We start from the raw sequence: 23,541 nt of genomic DNA, 5'->3' as shown, positions 1-23,541 counted from the left end.
CATGCTGAGGATTTTTAAATATCTTAGTCAGTGGGGAGGCACTAAAGGATGTTTATTAAGCAGGGAAATGACATGATTTCATTTGTCTTATAGAAATCTCAGTTGAAGGTAAGAGGATCGTTGTGGGGTTACTTCATCATTGCAGAAAATAAATGAGGGGATTCTGAAACAGAGCATTTGCAGTAAGAATGTAGAAATTTCTGAGGTAAAATTGGTGACTAATGAGCTGTTGGGGTTAGGGAGAAGTTTAGGATACCTCAAATAATTTGGTGGTTGATTGACTGACAAAGTTTGGCCTAGCATGACACATTTCTGGCAGACTTGGAGAGAATAAATGTGCGGTAAAATTTAAGAAGTGGAAGCAGGACAAAATTTCACAAAATTTTGAAAGCCAAGCAGAGAATTTTATTCAGTGAGTTACAGAGAAGCACTGAGGGCTCTTCAGCATGGTGACATGACAAAAAGCACATATTAGGAAGAGACGTTAACAGCAATGTGTACATTAGAGTTGGGGGATGGTGAAACTTGCAAGTAAAGACTCCTAGAAAGTTGTGGGAGTGATTTAGGCATGAAGCAAAAAGAGCCTATGTGGGAAAGAAAAACAGAACCAAATCTGAACAACTAGAAATAAGGGATGTAAGGAGAAAACATTTTTTAAAAAATATATTTTATTGATTTTTTACAGAGAGGAAGGGAGAGAGACAGAGAGCTAGAAACATTGATGAGAGAGAAACATCAATCAGCTGCCTCCTGCACATCTCCCACTGGGGATTGTGCCCGCAACCCAGGTACATGCCCTTGATCGGAATCGAACCCGGGACCCTTCAGTTCACAGGCCGACGCTCTATCCACTGAGCCAAACTGGTTTTGGCAGAGAAAACATTTTTATAGACGATTTAAAGTTTGACATCTGGGAAGCCAGAAGAACAGCAGCAATAGAAATGGAGTGGATGAACAAAGGGCAACTTAAGAGGAAGAAAGATGCTGTGATTTTTTTTTTAAATATATTTTATTGATTTTTTACAGAGAGGAAGGGAGAGAGAGAGTTAGAAACATCGATGAGAGAGAAACATCGATCAGTTGCCTCCTGCACATCTCCCACCGGGGATGTGCCCGCAACCCAGGTACATGCCCTTGACCGGAATCGAACCTGGGACCCTTCAGTCCGCAGGCCGACGCTCTATCCACTGAGCCAAACCGGTTTTGGCAAGATGCTGTGATTTTAATATATTAAGCTTGAAATAAAAGCAAGATATTGACATGAGACTATCCTGGGTACAGCTGGAAATGGAAGAATGAGGTTATAACACAAGGAAGAAGCCACGTGCAGAGATACAGATTTGAAAATCATCAGTAAAATGATGGTTGATGCCACAAAAGTAAATGTTGCAACAGAGTTGAGTAAGTGCTATAAACTATGTCTTAGGGCAGTGATGCCGAACCTTTTGAGCTCGGCGTGTCAGCATTTTGAAAAACCCTAACTTAACTCTGGTGCCATGTCACATATAGAAATTTTTTGATATTTGCAACCATAGTAAAACAAAGACTTATATTTTTGATATTTATTTTGTATATTTAAATGCCATTTAACAAAGAAAAATCAACCAAAAAAATGAGTTCGCGTGTCACCTCTGACACGCGTGTCATAGGTTCGCCATCACTGTCTTAGGGGGAATACTTGTAGAAATTTGGCAGAAAGATAATGATAAAGCACTAAAGGTGATTAAATGGAATTGTTTTAGACTAAAAACTTCTTGAGGTGAGGAATGAGTTCTATGCATCTTGATTCCACCTGCCATAGAATATGCACTCCCCAAGTGTCTGTGAAATCAATGAATGAATCATCACTGAAAGAAGAAAGGAACTAGGAAAGAACCATCGCCAACAAACTAAGGGATGAAAGGAAGTTAACAGTTATAGAGTGTCCACTCTGTCAACTGGAATACTTTTGACCAGAGGTCCCAAACTTTCTTGCTTCATGGCACCCTTAAGATCTTGGTGATTTTTTTACAGCACCCCTAGGCCAAAAGAAACGCTAACCATCCTGTTAGGTCCAAAACAACTTAGTAAGTACTTATGTTCTAACAATTTAGTAGCTACTTGAAAAAACAAGACACCTAAATTGAAAAAAATATATTTGTATTTCATTCTTATTAATTAGAATTACTTCCTAATGAGATGTGTGTACCTTTTTGGTATAGAATAACTTCTCAAAACCTGGAATCAGACTAGACACTGCCAAATTTATTTCCTGTTCCACATTGATTTTCATGTGGTGTTTGATTTTTATCACAACTATCACTGAAAGCTTAGCTCCACAAAAACATGGATCATCAAAAGGAATGTAATGTAATCTAATGTTGAAAATCTGAACTACTTTGAGCTAGTAGTTCATGTAGTATCCAAAAAATATTGACTATTTTGTGCTCCACTTATAAAATTTAAAATATTGTGTATTACCCTTGTGAGTTCACTGCAGAGCTCTAGGAAGCCTGGGTGAATAGTTTGGGAAGTGTGGCATTAAATTATTGACAGAAGAGTATTTCAAGGAATGGTTATCAACGGTGTAGAGATACTAGGAATTTTTTGTAAAAGTCACTGGATTGGGAGTGAGGGGGATGTGGCTTCAGGTACCCTTTAACATTAATGTTTAGTAGAAAGGCAATAAAAAAAAAAGCCAGATTGCAGGGAGTTAAAACAGGAATGAATATACTGAGAGAGAAGGGAGCAAGAGATGAATCTGGTAATAAATGGTGGCAGAAGAGTAGATGAATATTTGAAGCAATAGCAAATCACACTATTGGATTTTTAAGATGAGGAGAAAGTAATATAGTTTAAGGTAGGACAAAAGGAGTTAATGGATAGAAAGGAAATAAAGAGAAAGAATTCACAAATATTAAAATGGGAAGAAAAAAAGAGATGGGATTCAAATTATAGCTAGAAATCAGTTTTAGAGTAATAAAATTAAACTCTACATCCAAGACCAAAGAATAGTAATATTTTGAGCCTAATGTGCAATAGCCTCAATTTTCTCCATGGAGTGCACAGTGCCAGAATAAGAGTAAAGAGACGGGGTATGAAAGAGAAGGAGAAGGGATGGAATAAGCACTTTGGAACATTACAAGTGCCCTGCAGAAATAATTATGTATGGTGCCAGGTGGGTACTTGAAATATCAGGGGAATTAATTTGTAAAGTAAATGATTATGTAACCACTAGATTTTACACCTGAAACTAATACAACATAATATTAAATATAAACTAATATAAACAATTTTTAAATAGCCCTACAGAAAAAAATGAGGAGGCATGGAACACTAGAAACACTTAAATATTTATTATAAGCATATATAAAACATATTTAACTTATTCAGTAAAGTTAAACTTATAGTTAAACTTAAAGTTTACTCTGTCACAAGTAAAACTTATAGAAGTATTACTTCTGACAAAAAGAGTAATAAAAAATAACTACATTGATTCATATAAACAAATACTGGGAGCACAGGATGATACAGATAGAAGGCAATATTTTGAATGTTTAATGATACTACAAATGGTTATTTTTCCAAAGGAAATTAAATCACACAGGCAGAAACTATTACAAATTCTACTTATTATCAGATAAAACTTTAATTATGAAATAACTAATTAAAAAATATTTACCTGAGCATCTATACTTGAATATTTTGGGACAATCGTCAGCTGATAGGAAATTGATGACTTCTTTATTTATTATATCTGAACATAATGTAAATGGATCTAAAAAAATCGCAATACAAGATTTTTTTGAATGCTAAAAAGAACCTGACATTTTTATAAGATTTATTAATTATCAAGAGATTTTCATAAACATTAGCCAAGTTTATGGGCTAATTGGAAACATCCAGTCATCCAATGAATAAACAAAAAAGTTCTGGATGTCAATAAAAGGTGACTGAGCATTTATACCAGAAAGAGAGTCAGAGGTGTTACGTTAGAGGGCAGATATACTGATGTACATTTTTGGCTACATTAGTCACCTAAATATGTGTTTTCTTGAAAAATCAAAGAAGAAAAATTTTTAATCATACCTGTTACTGGTAATTGGTGCTTTCTATTTTTGACAATGGGATTTGGATGTTTAAAAACACGGTCGCTGAAAGAAAATAGATACCAGATTACTAAAAGTAAACATACTGTTTGGGGTGTGTACAAATGTTTCTGTAAGCATTCTGAGTGTTTGGCAGGTAGAAGGAACTGGAGATGGGATCAACTAAAATCTACCAATTCTGCCCAAGTAAGGTCTGAGATGGCTGTAACCTTGTTTCTAAGAGTGGAGCTGAAACAAGACTCCAGAGGGTAATACCACTGATGCCAACAGAAATATGGGACAAAAAGTTGTAAAAGAGGAATACAGGAAGAAATGAGGACAAAAAAAGAGAAAGAACTGAGAGGGCCAAAGTGCAAAGGCTCACCCAAGAACGCATCTCACGGCTTCCCAATTCCACATCCCTGGGAAGTCAATTAAAATTAACATTAAGAATGGTTTTGAGAAGAAAAAAAGGAATGGTAATTATATAGTCCATCTTTCTAATACTTAGTTTACCCTGCAACCTTCTCCAAACATAGGAACATCCTCTTAAGTTTTCCTTATAGCACAGTAACCATCAGAAGAGCAGAACACAAGAAAGGGTTTAAGAAGAAAGCTACAATCTCAGGTCCAGCCCTACAGGATACCTGTGAGGGAGAAAGGACATGTAGCAGAAGTGAGGTATAGGGAACAAACGAAAAGGCAAGCCTAATGCAGATTTTCATCACACCTATTCCCTTTATCAAACTAAACTTACAAACTGGGTTTTGCTACATTGTTGATAGATTACCAGTGCATGCATTGTTACTGCAGGGTTTCACTTTCAGTTTTTTGAGTATCCTTTCTAAAATTCAAATCTGATCATGCCATGTAATTTAAAATTGTCAATGGCTCCCTACACACTATGAGTTAAAATCGAACATCCTGAGTGTACCATGCAAGGCCCTAGATGAACTGGCCCATACTTCCTCGTCCAAAACTGCTTTCCCAACATTTCCTACTTTAGGCTGCTCCCCAGACATTGTTTTATCATTTCCATATCCTAGTGCTTATAGTGTGGCACATGGTACTGAACAAAAAATATTTGCTGAATTTTCTAAAAGTTAGAAACAATTAATAGACGTACCTTGATTGAGAAACAGAATCTTTTTTTTCAAAAGTTCCTTCCTGTAAGTTTTGATTGCAGCTTGGGTTGGCTTTATATAAAGTCTTACTTTGCCCACTCTCCCTGTAACAAGCATTAACTGGATTTGCACTCTTTAACAGGGTCTTCATTTGGTCATCTTTTGTACATGTTTTAGACATAAATCCATGAGATTTGTAACTTTGCAGCTTTCTAGACTGGCTTGTATCCTTATCTTCTGCTTTAGGACCTCCACCAATACTATTTGTATGGAGGTGTTCCAATGTATTTTGAATATTTATGTTCATAGATGAAACATTATCTTTTTCTCTTTGTGTTTTTTCCTATAATGTAAAAATGACAAGCAAATAATTTCAAAGTAACCCATTTGCTTTATAATCCAATTTATACCCTTTTAATAATGCAGGAAAAATTTATACATTATAAATATACATGATAAAAGAATAGAATATACATGATAAAAGGGGCAGTTTATATTAGAAATAAAAGGAAGTTTATTCAATAAATTATTTAGAAACAACTGGGTAGCCATCTGAGGAAAAATAAATTGGGTCCATTTCTCACAATTTACACAAAAAAATGAACTAAATACTGATGTATAAAAACGAAATGATGTATGTTCTAAAAGAAAACATGACATTTTAATATTCCCAAGGGGAGGAAGACCTTTCCAACTATTACACAAAATCAATAAATCATAAAAGAAAAAAACTAATATAGCTTACCACATAAATTTTTTTTAAAGTTCTGCTAGAGTAGTGGTTCTCAACCTTGGCTGCACATTAGAATCACCTGGGAATCTTTTTAAAATCCTGATTTCTGGGCCTCATCCTCCAGAAATTCTGTTTCTTTGTTACTAATGTTGTGGCCTCACCCCATAACAAAGAAACAGAATTTCCGGAGGATGAGGCCCACAGATCAGGATTTTAAAAAGATTCCCAGGTGATTCTAATGTGCAGCCAAAGTTGAGAACCACTGTGCTAGTGAATAAGAATAATGTAAGGGATGGAGGTTAGGAGTAACTTAGAGGAAAAAAAGGCCAGAAGCAAAACCCAATGATAATCAAAACACCTAGAAAGAATATGTATATATTTTAAACTACAGTATAGTTTTTCTACTAATGTTTACAAAAAGCTACTACAGCGAAATATGAAAAATATCAACAATAGTGTAGAAAAATAGGCAAAAAAAATGAACATTTCACAGGAAAGAAAATATAAATTGCTCTTAAATATATGAAAAAGTGCTCCCACTTAGAATAAGATAAACATGAAAGCTACACTGAGATAGCTTTCTTCATCAATGACATTGGCAGACATCAAAAGGGTATAGAGAAACACTCGTACATTACAGGTGGGAGTATAAGTTGGTACAACCTCTATGGAGAAACAGTTTGACAGTATCTTTCATAATAAAAATTATGCATAGCTATAAACACTTTTACATGTACAAAATGTTGATGTTATTAACTGCAGCATTGTTTGTAATAGTTAAAAGTTGAAGCTAGCATATTCTTCAATGGAATGCTCTGAAATTGTAAAAAAAAAAAAAAAAAAAAAAAAAAGAAGAGGCCTTCCAGGTAAAGATGATGAAGTTAACACCCATATGTATTTTTGGTCCTTCTATTTTTTTTTTTAAGATATATTTTTATTACCCTAGCCATTTTGTCTCAGTGGATAGAGCGTCGGCAGACCAAAGGGTCCCAGGGTTTTATTCCAGAGATTGTCAACCTCGGTTGCAGGCTCCTCCCTGGCCCGAGCCCTGATTAGGGCTCGTGTAGGAGGCAACTTATCAATGTGTCTCTCTCTCATCGATATCTCTCTCTGTCTTTCCTTCTCTCTACCACTCTCTAAAAATCAATGGAAAAATATCCTCAGGTGAGGATTTAAAATAATTAATAAATAAATAAATAAATAAATAAATAAGCAAGCAAGCAAGCAAGCAAGTAAGCAAGCAAGCAGGTAGTTGGTTAACACCAGAAGGTCCTCTCCCTTCCCAAGGCTGGAAATATAATCACTGGAGGAGACAAAACAGTCTCCACACTGAAAGACTCCAAGCAAAGCTGAAGGCAGAAAACTATTCAAGAAACAGAATAAGCAACTATTTACGTACTGAATTCTAAGACCCAAGCTGTCGTCCCCCATTTTGATTGCAGAGCACTGATTGGTTGACAATCTCTAGGCAGGAGATTAGACATTGGAGTTTCTCCAAATGACCCACTTAATCCTATGAGAATCCACAGTCAACAAATTTTCCAAGGAGACTTTTAGCATCTGACTCTTAAACATGAGTAGCAACTAGCCCTGGACAGTGTGGCTCAGTTGGGTGGGCGACATCCTGTGCACCAGGACTTTTTTAAAGAATAGCTTGGCAAGAAAAATCTTTTACCTTCTAACCTATATTGTTCAAAAATACTTTTAAAAAGTTCTATATTCTTTGAAACAAAGAAGCCAACCTCATTTTCTTCTCTTTCAAGCTGTTCTATTCTGTGAAGAATGTCCTTTGCTTTCTTCCAGTACTCTCCAATATTCTTCTCTTTCTTATTTATATCTTCTAATTGTTCTGCTTCATTTTCATCAAAAGGACATTCTCTTAGGCTTAGAGATAATTTCTCAGCTTTGCAATATGGGGGAAAAACAGTGAGTTTAGCCATTACCAGAAATGTTATTTTAACACTTTAAATAAGGACAACTTCATACCCCACACCTCCCCTAAATTCCGCCCTTCTAAACTATCTCAATCACCCACGTGATATTGAAAATAAGTGGAAAGCAAGTAGTTGGCAGAGGTCCAGGACCCTAAGAGTCATAAAACAGACTATTCTTCAGAGTTATAGGAAAGAGAATAGCATGAAAATATGTTATCCCAGGCACATAAACACCCTCAGGTATAGATACCGGTTTTAAAATATTTTATAAAAATAGTTTTCATAAAGTAGTTCCTCCCTACAATCCTTTTTCTTTACACATGATGCAGCAACAATTTTTCTTACACAAAGACAAAAATTGTTTTCATGGCCATGGCCCTGGCTATCAATTCCTTCAAGGCACCAGGCTCCTTCCTATCACAAGGTCTTATGCTTCACTGTTGCTAAGCCCTGAGATCCTCGCCCATAGAAAATTCCTTTCTTTTCATCTAATGAACTCTATACATTCAGATCTCAGTTCAAGAATCATTTCCTCCTGAAGCCTTTTCTACCTTATCAGGGGTGGGCAAACTTTTTGACCCGAGGGCCACAATGGGTTCTTAAACTGGACCGGAACAAAAGCATGGATGGAGTGTTTGTGTGAACTAATATAAATTCAAAGTAAACATCATTACATAAAAGGGTACGGTCTTTTTTTTTTTTTTTTAGTTTTATTCATTTCAAACGGGCCGGATCCGGCCCGCGGGCCATAGTTTGCCCACGGCTGGTCTAGGTCTTAGTCCTTTGTTACAGACTCTAAGATCTGTGCTCTATCCATTCTAAACTCTTAGGTTAATTTATATAATACATTCACTTTTGAGTCTATTCAATTATTATCTATTTCTCTAATTAAACTAAGTTCTGTGAGTGCACAGACTGTTTCTTATCACTATATTCCTAATGCCTAGCACAGTGCCTGGCTAATAATGGGCACTCAAACATTTTTCAAATAAATAAGTAAATATACTTTGTATTATGATTTAATCATATTACCTATAGCCCTCAAACTATATTTGTCCACACTAAGATAAAATGTGAATTATCTGTACTGTTGCTCTCTTCCATATAGGTTTTTTGTATGCCGAAACACTCCAGGTGTCATGTCCAAATTAAATATTCTGCTCTTCAGATGTAAGAAGAGCCAGGGAGCTAAAGGGGCTTGGCTCATCAAAGCAGATAGAAATTTCCCTTTGTAAACTTTGTTTTTTTGTGTGTGTTTTTTAAAGTAACGATAAACTTACTAATTTTTTTGCAGTTGCAAAGCACAAAAGTGGCAGCTTTGTTTAGTTCCTCATTCTGAGATTCAGTTAAGGCTTGTATCATGAGTGGAAGCCCATTGTTTTTAAAAAGGTCATACTGATTTTCCTCTGGAAAAGATATAAAAAAGTAAAGTAGAAGAAAGTTATTTTACCATAAACTATCTACATGAGACCATAATTCTTCCTGTGGTAATCATGAACATAGTCCAAATTAGAAAAAACCAAGTTTCAAAAGTGTATTCAATTTAGGAAATAACTGGCTCACATAAGATGACTGAGTATCACAAGTGATCTCTGAAATACTGCCACAGAGGAGCACCATATCTCATGAGTGTAAACAAATGCCTTCACTTGGTTCTTAAAAAGGTATAGTTCCGAACCACCTGGTGTGTCTCAGTGGCTGAGCGTCGACCCAGGAACCAAGAGATCATGGTTCCATTACCAGTCAGGGCACATACCTGAGTTGTGGGCTCAATCCCCAGAAGGGGATGTGCAGGAGGCAGCCAATTGATAATGTTTCTCTCTCATCGATGTTTCTCTCTCTCTCCATTCCTCTCTCTCTAAAAATCAATAAAAACATTTTTTAAAAGTATAGTTCTCAACTAAACCTCAATTAAAAAAATAAAAATTTAAAAAGTATAATAAATCCTAAATTATACAGAAGAAAAAGAATAGAGCCCTAGCTGGTTTTGCTCAGTGGATAGAGCGTTGGCCTGAGAACTGAAAGGTCCTAGGTTCCATTCCAGTCAAGGGCACATGCCTGGGTTGCAGGCTCTATCCCTAGTAGGGAACGTGCAGGAGGCAGTCAGATGTTTCTATCTCTTTCTCCCTCTCCCTTCCTCTCTAAAATCAATAAAAATACATTTAAAAAAAAAGAAAGTAAAAGAATAGAATGAACTGAAAATGAGGAAAGGAAGAGAGTAGAATAAACAAGAGAACAAACAAAGAGTGGAAAAGTGGAAGGGGAAAGAGCAGAAATTGGAAGAGAGAGGGAAAGAGGAAAGTGAAGAGAATTGGAAAGGAGAATGGAAGAGGGAGAATGGCAGGAGAGTGAAGAGAAGGAGGAAAATGGAAGCAAGGAGAAAAAAGAGAGGTGAGAATGACAGGTAGAGAAAGAAATGATAGAACTTTTGAAGGTTTTCAGCAAAGAAGAACATGATTAGATCTGTGCAGCAGTGTGAAGCGTGTACTGAAAAATGGAGATGGAAGGGGAAACAGGGAACAGTCTATTGCAATAACATTGGTGAAAGATGTGAAGGGGCTGGGGGTCTTGGGAGAGTAGCACCGGAACTGGGCAGCAAGGGATATACAGAAGGGTCAACAGACGCAGAACCACAGGTCTTAGGGGCCAACTAAATACAATGGATTAAAAAGGATGAAGAGCAAAATGACTGGTTTGGGACCTGAGTGAATGGGAGAAAGGCACTACTTTCAAGCCTTTCATATGACCAGGAGGGAAAAACCCAAAAGTGTATTTCCACCCCGTTTTAATAAGCACACTAAGTAAATCCAGTATTACCGCAAGTCTCTGTGCAATGACCAAGAGTAAGAATGATGCTAAATTTTTCTGCTGAATCCAGACTTTCATGAAGCAGTAATGCCAGAAGTTTTGAAACAATATGGTACTTGGATAATACTTGACCAAAAGTAGCTATTAGTATAAAATAGAAAAGAAAAAGAGTAAATACAAACTTATAACTATACATATACTATTTCTCACATATACTGTTTTTTCAGATCTTATCCTAGGAGAATGATCTTATATATCTATATAACATCTAATATATATGTGTGCATATATATGTAAATATAAATAAATGAGTAATAAGAGAGTGGCTTATATAGCCTTCATTAATCCCTCTTCTCATATTAAAGATACTTTACTAAAGCAAGTTTTTTAAAGAATGGTTTCTTAATATTTACCCTGCATAATGTTGGTAATATGAAGCATTCCTAAAAGTTGAATATGCTTATTCTCATCTTACACACTTATTATCTAGATTGGACAGTAAAGACCTTCCTATGTAACTAATTCCTGCTTGTCAATGAAATCCACTACTAACTGGCCATGATTCTATTGATGTTGATGATGCAGTGAAGCATACCTGAAGCTGAGATGTGACAGAATTCAAGAAGTCTGCCATTTTAAACTATACTTCTGCTCATAAGGTTGTGAATTTCTTGAGGGACTATATCTTCATCATTTTTGCATCTCTAGAGCTCACATAGAGCCCTATGCATAGCAGGCCCTCAATAACTGATTTTTAAAAAATCTACTTACTTCACAGTTATTTGTGAATGTCAAGAGTTGCTTATTACAAATTTATAGATTATCATTCCTCAGTGTTTAAGAGAATAGGCATGGGTTCAACTCTGGTTCTGTCACTCACTAGTAATGGCTGGGTAAGTCAGACCTCACATTTACCAAAAAGAGGTATACCCTAATTCTTTATAAAATTTTTAAAAATCTATAGATAGGGTTTTCCATTCCTTATGTCTCCAAAATGTCCCTTGATTTCTCATCTAATCTTTTTAATTTAATGCCACTTTAAGTGAAACAAAGGCTTAGATATGGTAGAATCTATTATTAGACTTGAAGTCAGAAGATTTGAACCTTCTGGTGGTGGGAGGTTATAACCTCCATGAGAAAACAGATAATCCATATTCAACGCTACCATTTCAACGCTTAAGTGTTGAACTCAAGCAAAATGCAATTGTAGAAAAATGACTAAGCATTTTTACTCACAATTATCAGCAATACATGCATCCACTGTCTTTGTCACCACCACTGCAAGCTTAGCACTTGAAAGAGTCTTATGTGAATCAGATTCCAGTTGCACAAGAACTTGACACAATACATCCAGTCCACCCACAGATATAAAGTATTTCTGAACATGTGCTTAAGGAATAAAGTAGAAAGATTAACACCCCAAACAAAACAACTGTATGGTTTCACTCATAATCTGCACTAAATATAACATTGATTTGACTTTTTCAAATAGAGCAGCGGTTCTCAACCTGTGGGTTGCAACCCCTTTGGCAGTCGAACGACCCTTTCACAGGGGTCGCCTAAGACCATCCTGCATATCAGATATTTACATTACGATTCATAACAGTAGCAACATTACAGTTATGAAGTAGCAACGAAAATAATTTTATGGTTGGGTCACAATATGAAGAACTGTATTTAAAGGGCCGGAAGGTTGAGAACCACTGAAATAGAGTCACATCCCTCAGTATCCTTAGGGGATTGGTTCCAGGATCGCGCCCCCCCCCCCCTTTCCACCCTACCTTCAGATACCAAAATTCTAGAATGCTGAAGTCTCTTATTTAAAATGTATTTGCATATAACCCATACACATCCTCCCGTATAGGTTACTTATGATGTCTAACACAATGTAGATGCTATGTAAATAGTTTTTATACTGTATTGATTAGAGAATGATGACAAGGAAAAAAGTCTGTACATATTCAGTACAGACGTAACCATCATATGCCTAACTACATATCAGCAACAACAGAACTTTATTTTTTGAACTAGAGGCCCAGTGCACAGATTCGTGCACTGGTGAAGGGCATGGCCTGCGGGGATTGGCCCGCTGTGGGAGCTCTGTTCATCCCAGTCAGCTGAGTGGCTCTCCCACTGTGGGAGCGCACTGACCACCAGGGGGCAGCTCCTGTGTTGAGCATCTGCTCCCTGGTGGTCAGTGCTCTTCAGAGTGACTGGTCGACAGTCGTTCTGGTCATTCCACCGTTCGGTCCCTGGACTTTTATATAGATACTAGAGGTCTGGTGCACAGATTCATGTGCCAGTAGGGTCCCTTGGCCTGGCCTGTGCCCTCTTGCAATTCGGGACCCCACTGGTGCACAATCGGGGCCAGGGAGGTACCAGGGGAGGGCTCCAGGGCCTGTCCGGCCTGGTCTTACCCAGTCCTGATCTGCCAGACCCCAGCAGCAAGCTAACCTACTGGTCGGAGTGTCTGCCCCTGGTGGTCAGTGCGCATCACAGCTACCAGTTGAATGGTCAAATGGTCAGACAGTTGCTTAGGCTTTTATATATATAGAATAGAGGTCCAGTGCATGAATGCACAGGTGGGGTCCAGCTGGCCTAGCCCCAAATGGGGCAGATGGGGGCCAGGCCTGTTGGAAGGAGGAGATGGCGGAAGGTTAGCCAGCCGGCCCAACCCATCGGGGCCTGATCAGGGCTAGGATGGCTGGGGAGAGGGGCGGTGGGCTGATCGTGGTGGTGGGGGCTGATCGGGGGTGGGTCCAGCTGTGGGGAGGGGCTATGGGTGGTGGGCTGGCTGGCCCCGCCCCCAAATGGGGTGGTGGGGGCTGATTAGAGGCCAGCAGCCTGGGGGAGGGACCATGGGTGGTTGGCCAGCCGGCCCTGCCTCTGATCAGAATGGGGGGGGGGGGCTGATCAGGGGCAGAGCTGACTGGGGGGAGGGGCTGTGGGCCAATCGAAGTGGTGGGGGCCCTTTGGGGGCGGAGTTGGTAGGGGGGAGAGGCTGCAGGAGGTTGGCCGGGGTATGGGGGGAGCGATCAAAGGTGGGGCTGGCCAGGGGGAGGGGGCTGCGGGAGGTTGGCCGGCCAGCCCCACCCCCTGATCAGGGCCAGTTCACTGGCTGCAGTGGGCATCATAACGACCGGTCATTCCAGTTCTTATGGCATTTGGGTTGCTGGCTTTTTATATATATAGATTTTTCTATTGGCAGTTGCTTGAGTTTGTAGATGCAAAACCCACACATACAGGGCCAAGTGTACTTACTAAAAATTCAAAATTAAAGAATGAAAAATCCAATCTTTACCTGCACATATACATAGTCATAACATACATTACTTCCTTATGTAAGAAACTCACTTTGGCCCTAGCTGGTTTGGCTCAGCGGATAGAGCTTCAGCCTGCGGACTCAGGGGTCCCTGGTTCGATTCAGGTCAGGGGCATGTACCTGGGTTTCAGGCACATCCCCAGTAGGGGGCGTCCAAGAGGCAGCTGAATCCATGTTTCTCTCTCATCGATGTTTCTAACTCGCTATCCCTCTCCCTTCCTCTCTGTAAAAAAATCAATAAAATCTATTTAAAAAAAAAAAAAAGAAACTCACTTTGACATAGTACAGGTGTATGTACAGTATAGTTTTTTTGCTTGTGTTAGATATCTCTTTCGCTTCTTTTAGTGAGAACTGGTATATTTTGCAAAAATGACATTAAACTAAAACTCTGCAAAAGAGCTATAAAGAATAGATTCATTGATCTAGCTTGGTACTCCAATTAGCAAGCTGCTTATTTTCTGAATTCCAACATAATTCATTCCTCACATTGCTTTAATCTACAAACAGCAAAGTAATTTACCTGTTCCAAAAGAACACGTTTCATCCATCTTACTTAAGTCTAATTCTTTTATTTCTTGGAGCATAAAATTATAACATGTTGAGTCATGACAACTGTTCCAAGAAAAGAATCAGTGACAGATATCATTTTTAAGAGTCTGAATTCTTTTGTTCCCTTGTGAAAATGATTCTGATAAAAAAGTATCCACGAGTCTGTGCATTCAATAGTCTCTGAAACCCCTATTCCAGCAACGAGCTTACATAAATGAACATATGGGCTAGTTATTACAATTCTGTCATAAACCTTCTTCCCAGCCTACCCTAGTATCACAAATTGAGCCAAGATGTTTTAAACAAAAAAAATTACTTTTGATATTGTTCCATAAAAAACAAAGATCTTAATCTAAAAACATCGTGTTGCCCTTGGAGGTGTGGCTTAGTGATTAGGGCATCAACACAAGCACTGAAGGGTCAAGGGTTTGATTCCCAGTCAAGGGCATGTACCTGGGTTGCAGGTTCCATCCCTGGCCCAGTAGGGATACATCTGAGAGGCAACCAATTGATGTGTCTCTCTTACATCAATGTTTCTCTTTCTCTCTCTCTCCCCCATCTCTCCTTCCCTCTCTCCCTCCCCTCCACTCTCTCTAAGTATCAATGGAGAAAATATCCTGGAGTGAGGATTAACAACAACAAAAAATACAATAAGTACACACACGTACACACACACACACACACGCAAGGTTTTTGGTTGATCACTTCCCACCCACACACCCTCCCTCATCTTCCTCCTGAAGTTCTACAGTCTGTACTATGCTTCTATGTCTCTAGATCTATTTTTGTTCATCAGTTTATTTTGTTCACTAGAGTACACATATGAGTGAGATCATGTGATACTTCCCAATATCTTCCTAACAGATCTACTTTTAAGATTTTCCTATCTGTGATAGTCTAAGTCAGCGGCTCTCAACCTGTGGGTCGCGACCCCTTTAGCGGTCGAACGACCCTTTCACAGGGGTCGCCTAAGACCATCTTGCATATCAGATATTTACATTATGATTCGTAACAGTAGCAACATTACAGTTATGAAGTAGCAACTAAAATAATTTTATGGTTGGGTCACAACATGAGGAACTGTATTTAAAGGGCCAGAAGGTTGAGAACCACTGGTAAGTGCATCCAAAATGACCCAATTTACTGGAATAAAATTAATCCATTAATTCAATTAATACAATAACTAATTCAATAGTTTTTTATTATACTTTGAAATAGCTTCTTCAAATATAACTTATAGAATAATGTATACTTACTGTTATTTGCAAGAGTGAGTCCAATAAATGAACAAAGAGGGCGAATTATCTCAGGCATCATACAATTTTTTAGCCAGTCATTAGCATGTGGAAAAAGTGAACAGCAAAGCCTTTGATTTTCATCTGAAAGAAGACAAAGTTAATCATATTTTAATATATTTGGAAAATATAAATTTTCATTTGTTCTTATCTTTATTTTTATATTCATATATTTGAGATAAATACCATTTTGAGGATTGTTGACACAGACACACAGAGTACCACACACTGACGACCACAACTGATAATTCTGGAAAACATTTTTATCTGACAAATTCAACTCATGTTTTGAAAGGACTGCCCTATTAGAGTAAAAAGAAAAGGAAGTAAATTAATAAAAATGTGTTAAGGTCTTAAGTAATAACTAATTAGTAAAAAGAAATTTATATTTGCTTACCTGAACAACTCTGACAGAATTTTAAAACAACCTGTTTCTCTCACAAGCGTTTGTCCAGTCCCTAAAGGAATAGCCACATATTACAGGAATATGATTTTGTTTAGAAGTAACTTGGTAGAAATGGAAAACATTTAAGTAGTATTTTAATAAATAACTTTTAATTACTTTAATAACTTTTAATTAGGTAGATAAAACCTAATCAAGATTATGGTAAATATATTACTTATGCTTATAGCAGTGGTTCCCAACCTTTTTTTGGCCATGCCCCACCTAAGCATCTCTAAAATCCTGATGTCCCCGCCCCCCACCACGTGACATATAATTCTTATTATTCAAAAAGTGAACTTTGCACGTGGAGGAAGCCTAAAAGGCCATTAACTTAGTCTAAACAAGCTTCCAAAGAACATGGCATCCATGAAAGAAAAAAATAAAAGAGTGAAAGGACAATTGAAGTACTGAGGAAGAAATCACTAAAAAATAATAATATGAAGTGATATGAAAAAATAGCAAATAAAGTTTCAAAACATGTAACAGAAATCTGAAATGCATAAATATGTGACAATATATGTTTATATACTGTATATGAGGCCCCTAGAACCATAAGAAATGCAAAAACTCACTGTTAATAACTCATTCTTGAATGGCCCCCCTTAAAAATCAAATCACCCCCCTGTGCAGCATGTGCCCCACGTTGGGAACCACTGCTTAGAGAACAGCACTCAAATTTCTTCTAAAAATTACAAAACATGTATTTTGCATGGTTATGTGTTACAAAATAAGATGTTCCAAAATATTAAAAAATTCAAAGTACAAAAAATAAAATCTAGAAGCATTTTAAATGATTATAAAATTTCTAACAATTTGAAGATGTAAATAAAGCAATGTTAAAAAATAACCTTGGCCTGAGCAGTAGGTATACAGGATCATGCTATACTATCTTTGCAACTTTTCTGCAAATCTAAAATTATTCCAAAATAAAAACTGAAAAACAAAACAAAAACTTTAGCCAAGAGCTACATGAAATTTAAGGTCATTGCTGACTGAAAGCAAACACTAACTAAATGGCCAATTTAGTGATATACCAACCAAACTAATTCATTAAATGCTTCTCTTTTGCTTTCAAAGCTGTTTTTTTATGTTAATTAAATATACAAATCACTTTACTATTTGTTAAAATTAATAAATATCGAACAATTAAATGCATGCTATTAATTCTCTTTTCTTAAAGATAGTAGTTCTCATAAGTTAGTAAGGACTAGAATAAAAGGATTAATAATAATTATCCCAACTTATTGTTTTTAAAAACTGTTTCTACAACATAAAAGAAGGTACTTACTGTTATTTGAAACTAGAACCAAAATAACATAGACAGACATTCTTTTCAAATTTGTGTTTGAGTCATTATTAGATAAGAACCAAATTAAGTCTTCAAACAATTCTGAAGTGCACAAAGTCTGCTGACAATAAACTGAAATATAAAAATACAATTTTAATTTCTCTTCATAGTACAAATCAAATATCATTTCATTGACATTTATTGATCATATAACAAAATCTCTGACAAACTGATATATGCTTATTAAATTAGCAGATCAAAGAAGCAATATCTTAATCAAAAGTACTTAATCTAGGCTCTAAAAAAATGTGCCACAACCCCCTAGAATTTCCAATAAAAATCTAACTGAATAAAAACTTAAAATATGACACACACAGCCCCATACAGTCTGGTTCAGTGGATAGAGCCTGCAGACTGAAGGGTCCCGTGTTCGGTTCTAGTCAAGAGCACGCACCTTGGTTGCAGGCTTGATCCCTAGTAGGCAACCGATTGATGTGTCTCTCTTACGTCGATGTTTCTCTCTCTGTCTCTCTCCCTCCCATCCACTCTCTAAAACTCAATGGGAAATATATCCTTGGGTGAGAATTAACAACAACAAAAAATATGACACACACAAAATTTAAGAGGATGAGTAACAAAAACATAGCAAGGGAAAAATTTAAGAAAATTCAGAAACCTGCTTTAGAAAGCAGAGGAAGAAACGATACTTATGCTATTTTTTAAGATTTTTTTAGAAATAAAAATATCTTTCCAAAAAATGATACCTACATGATAGTAGGAATTTTGTGATAATCATACAATAAACAGATTTTAAAAAAATAATTTGAATACATGGATGGATATATAATCAATATTTTATCCAGTGTCTAAAACCAGCTATTAGACTCTTTCTAAAGGCAAGGACAATGTCTTATCTATCCCCAATGCCTAGCACACAGCTTAATTCTTAGCAAGTAATGAATATTTAATGGATAAAAATATCTATATATATAAAAGGCTAATATGCAAAGTGTCCTCTAGAAAGTTTGACTGGGAGACCAGTAGTTCGATCACTCGCTATGACGTGTGCTGACCACCAGGGGGTGGCATGGAACAAAACAAGGTCCCAGCTGGCAGCCAGGAAAGGAAGGCCCAGTCTGGCAGTCAGAAGGCCCTGATTGGCCCTGATCCCAGCCAGGCCTAGGGACCTACCCGTGCACAAATTTCATGCACTGGGCCTCCAGTAAGAATGTAAAGTTGTTTAACAAATCAGTGGTTTATATTCAAACTCGTTTCAGAAAAATTGTATGAATTTGTATACCTAGAGCATATTTATCCATATATAAGATGGTTGTAGGTTATCTTCATCTTTTGATTCAATGAACAAAATAGAAAAATCAGTTATAGACCCACTGCATATAAAAATTCATTAAGTGATTGATGATGGTACTATCTCAAATCAATATGAAAAAAGTCTACTTTTTAATAAGAAGTATTAGGATAGCTGGGTTGCCATTTTTAAAAAAAGGTAAAACTGGAGCTATTCATCACACCATAACTCAGAAAATATTTAAAAGAATAAAAAATGTAGAAGTGAAATAACCATACAAGTACCAACAGAAAATGTGGGTAGATTCCCTATAAGCTGGGACTATGGAAAACTTTTCTATGGCTCAAAATACAAAATAAAATGGGAAAGAAGGATGAATTTTATTTTCATAAAAAAAAAAACAAAAAATAAACTTATACATGGTAGTAAAAATAAATGTTTCCAACTAATGCCAAGGAGAATTCTGAAAGATTTTGAATGGACAAAATTATTACTGAATGTCCTATCTAGTGCACCCTTCTATATTATCTGTGTCTTTCACTGTCTTTGAGCTATTTCCCAATTCTGTAAATTATTTTTTTTAATCTGATAGTAATGCAAATTACTCCTGCCAACAGAAATGCAAAACATTTAGACATTAGAATGCAATTAATTATTGCCCTGCAGATATTGACCAAGTAAGTGCCTATTTATAAGTCTATTTCAGCATTCTTAAATGCCTATATTGGTTTTTGCCATTGCCTTTAAGACACTTGTGACATTTTATTGATTCCTTCATTAGTTAATAAGTTAAATATAATCTTTGGCATACATTAATTAATTAATATTTTAAAATATATTTTTATTGATTTCAGAGAGGAAGGGAGAGGGAGAGAAAGAAAGAAACATCAATGATGAAAGAGAATCATTGGCTGCCTCCTGCACGCCTCCCACTGGGGATCAAGCCTGCAACCCAGGTATGTGCCCTTGACCAGAATCAAACCCAGGACCCTTGAGTTCACAGGCCAACCACTGAGGCTCTATCCACTGAGCCAAACTGGCTAGGGTTGGCATACATTAATTTAAGTAAATAAATAAAATACCTGGATAAAACTATCCAGACACATACAAAGGACATTTAATTCTACAATTATTTTTAGTAGTTTATTAACGTATAACACAACGCTTGAAGGATAATGAAAAAAAGTTCTTATATTTTACCATTTTTTTCTGCAACAGTTCCTAATGTATACAAGGCTGCTTCTTTTACCATGCTATGTTCACTTGACTTTGCAAGATTTTTTACAAACATCAAACCACCAATTTCCCGAAAATATACACCTGCATCACCTGTAGGATGTGCAGACAAAACAAAACAGAAATCTTATTTATTATGATTATTCTTTTAAGAATAAAATAAATCATATGAACATCGTAACAAAACATGTAGAGCAACTGAGTGGAAGAAAAAGAGCTATGCATATTTCTTATGTCACAATACTAAAGAACTAGAATCATAGATAAAATTCACTATCATGTCTTACTGTTTTGTTGGCAGATTGAATGAATAGTGACCAAAGCTTCCTTTTGTGACAAAGGGTTGTCCATTTGATACTTCAGACACTCCAATAATAAGTTCAGGTCAGTCTTCATTTCTAAAGAACAAAAATTTCATTATTTTAAACCAAATCTTTCTTTCTAAAAAGTAACCATTTAAATTTCACTTTCTAAATATATATCATTATAATGTTTGCTTTTTAAAAATAAGTATATATTACTTTTATAGTCAAATAATAAAGACATATAAAACAATTATGTTCCTTAAATAAAAGAACTTAAAATTATTTGCTCTTCCCCTTTCATGAAATGTAGGAATAGAAAATCCAAATATTATTCTCTTTAAAGCTACACTGGTTTAAATATCTGCCATTTAGACATAAACCAAATAAAAATGAAAATATGACATTAGAATTTGTGGGATGCTACTAAAGCCTGTCTTACAAAAAAAGGTCTCAAAGTAATGATCTTGCTTCTACCTTAAGAAACTAGAAGAAGAGTAAATTAAACCGTAAGCAAATAGAAGGAAAGAAATTATAAAGATTAAAGCTGAAATTAATGAGATAAAAAAGAGAAAAACAATAGAGCTGATTCTTTGATTAGATTAATAAAACTGAAAAACCTCTACACAAACTGATCAGGAATGAAGGAGAAAAGACACAAATTACCAATATCAGAATGGGAGAGATGGAATCACCATGGATTCTACAGATAATAATGGTTATGTACAACTTCATACCTATATGACTTAGGTGAAATGGACAAATTGCTTGAAAAACACAAATTACTAAAACTCACCCAAAAAGAAACAGATAACCTAAATAATCATACCTCTGAAGGAAATTAAAACCAATGTTAAAAACCTTTCTGTAAAAAAAACAACCCTCCAGCTCTAGCTGGTTTGGTTCAGTGGATACAACATCAGCCTATTGACTGGAGGGTTCCAGGTTCGATTCCGGTCAAGGGCACATGCCCAGGTTGCAGGCTTGATCCCCAGTGTTGGGTGTTCAGGAGGCAGCCGATCAATGATTCTCTCTCATCATTGATGTTTCTATCTCTCTTCCCTCTTCCATTCTCTCTGAGATTAATAAAAAAGTATTTTTTTAAAAACAAAAAAACCCTCCAGGTTCAATTCAGATGACTTCATTTGTAAATTCTTCCAAATATTTAAGGAAGAAATAATATTGATTCTACACAAACTATGGACATTTGACACTGGTGCTTTCAAACAATCTTTCTCACAAAGCATTCTTCTAACGTCATCTGGCTATCATCTAAAAGACCTAACATTTCTCAATACCTAAACTATATCAAAGCTATGCTAGTTTATAGGCACTAAAGAGGATTCCTGACTGCAAAATGAAGAGGGCTGAGTGCAAAGACCAAACTGGTATGGGGCATCATGTGCACAAAAGGGCCAAGTACAATAGAAGAATAACTATCCATGCCTTAAAAAGAATTTAATCACTCCATGCCACAGCCTATAAATACAGAAGGCTCCTTCCCAGTTGGAGGGAAAGTGCCATTAGAGCATGAGCTCACCCTTTCCATTCCTTGATCAAAGAATAAAGTTTCTCCTCTGCTTTACCAAACTAGATCTTGCTCTGTTGGTTCAAACAGTACTGGTCAGGACTCTGATTTGGGTCCCAGGACCTGAAGGGCTGATAACACTAAGGCTGATTTCCAAAATACCACATTACATCCCTGACTCTCCACCTTTCTGAAATGTTTTTCTCAGTCTTCGGCCAAATCCTTATGTGATGGTGTGCATTAAGAGGAACACTATTCCCCATTCTTTTCTCTTTTAATATTTTCTCTTTGGTAATTTCCTCCATGCCCATGGATTTAATTATTATACTGAGGATCAGTCTGAAATCTTCCAGGCATACTTTGATGGTAGTTCTCTGAGGTTCCCAACTCTTCTTGTATTTACCTCCATTAAATCAACTTTCATAATTAAAAGTGTTCTAATTATCAGTGTATCTTTTCCTATTAGAGTGTCGGCTTCCTGAGTGAGTGTGACAGGCACAGAGTAGGTGCTTGATAAATATTTATGTAAATTGCTGAATTATTCTTTCATTTTCTGGATCCTATCAGATAATCTGCAGTATTACCCACAAATATATAAAACTAGAATTTCTCACCTTGTGTTTTCTTTGTGTCCTCACTTTCCATGCTTGTCTGTTTTTTTCCCCTCCTTATATTTCACCTATAAGATAAAGGTATTTTTCTCCATTTAAATCAATGTTTAAAATATACAGATTAGCCCTGAGGCTCAGCTGGTTGAGCATCATCCCCTGCACAGAGAGGTTGCAGGCTTGATCCTGGTCAGGGCACATGCCCAGGTTGCAGGCTTGATCCCCGGTTGGGGGCATGCAGGAGGCAGCCGATTGATGTTTCTTTCTCCCCCCCCCCTCCCTTCCTTCCTCTGTTTCTAAAATCAATAAAAACATCTTTAAAAGAAAGAAATATATAGCCCTAGCTGGCTTGGCTCAGTGGATAGAGAGTTGGCCTGTGGACTGAAGGGTAATGGGTTTGATTCTGGTCAAGGGCATATGCCTGGTATGCGGGCTCAATCCCCAGTGGGGGGGGGGGGTAGGAGGCAGCCGATCAATGATTCTCTCTCATCATTGATGTTTCTCTCTCTCCCTCTCTATGAAATAAATAAAAATATATTAAAAAAAGAAATATACAGATGATGTAGTATAGAATTGTACACTTGAAACCAATATAATTTTATTAACCAATATCACCCCAATAAGTTTAATTAAAAATTCTTTTTAAAAAATACAACAAAATATTTCCTTCACATAAAGAAATAAATGGATGGATGAACATTTGAGAATTCCAGGATTATAAATGCGAAGGGACAATGAAGGAATAGTTTTCTTGAAGCCAGAAGAGCAGAAATTGAGTCTACAAATTATTAGATATGTGATACAAAGTGTGCTTTTTAGTTCTCTGAGACTCAGTTTCCTCATCTGTAAAATGGGAAATTCCTACTTCATAGAGTTGTTACAAGAATTATATGTGAAAATACTAAAAAATGCAGCTGGCATTCTTAAGTACCACAGGCATTCAACACATTCTATTAAACGAACACACAAGCCCTAGCCAGTTTGGCTCAGTGG

General features: G+C 36.6%; 1 protein-coding gene across 1 annotated transcript in view; it reads right to left on the bottom strand.

The window, feature by feature from the left end:
• TERB1 (telomere repeat binding bouquet formation protein 1) overlaps positions 1–22,614 on the bottom strand; it is a 28,182-nt gene extending 5,568 nt beyond the window's left edge. The window contains exons 1-14 of the mRNA XM_070397915.1: positions 22,555–22,614; positions 20,398–20,508; positions 20,075–20,203; positions 17,566–17,697; positions 16,230–16,290; positions 16,019–16,134; positions 15,794–15,916; positions 11,903–12,055; positions 10,676–10,807; positions 9,139–9,264; positions 7,667–7,827; positions 5,194–5,534; positions 4,069–4,133; positions 3,662–3,757 (exon numbers count right to left, since the gene is read on the bottom strand). Of these exons, the coding sequence (XP_070254016.1) occupies positions 3,662–3,757; positions 4,069–4,133; positions 5,194–5,534; positions 7,667–7,827; positions 9,139–9,264; positions 10,676–10,807; positions 11,903–12,055; positions 15,794–15,916; positions 16,019–16,134; positions 16,230–16,290; positions 17,566–17,697; positions 20,075–20,203; positions 20,398–20,508; positions 22,555–22,585 (1,777 nt within the window). The 5' untranslated portion in view covers positions 22,586–22,614. The remainder of the gene's footprint in view (positions 1–3,661; positions 3,758–4,068; positions 4,134–5,193; positions 5,535–7,666; positions 7,828–9,138; positions 9,265–10,675; positions 10,808–11,902; positions 12,056–15,793; positions 15,917–16,018; positions 16,135–16,229; positions 16,291–17,565; positions 17,698–20,074; positions 20,204–20,397; positions 20,509–22,554) is intronic.
• Between the last annotated feature and the right edge of the window lie 927 nt (positions 22,615–23,541).

The sequence above is a fragment of the Myotis yumanensis genome, unplaced genomic scaffold (assembly GCF_028538775.1).
Source record: "Myotis yumanensis isolate MYYU_CA2020_CCGP unplaced genomic scaffold, mMyoYum1.0.hap1 SCAF_18, whole genome shotgun sequence".
NCBI lineage: Eukaryota > Metazoa > Chordata > Mammalia > Chiroptera > Vespertilionidae > Myotis > Myotis yumanensis.
The sequence above is the reverse complement of the archived record's forward strand: the minus strand, read 5'-3'. Positions and strand labels throughout refer to the sequence as shown.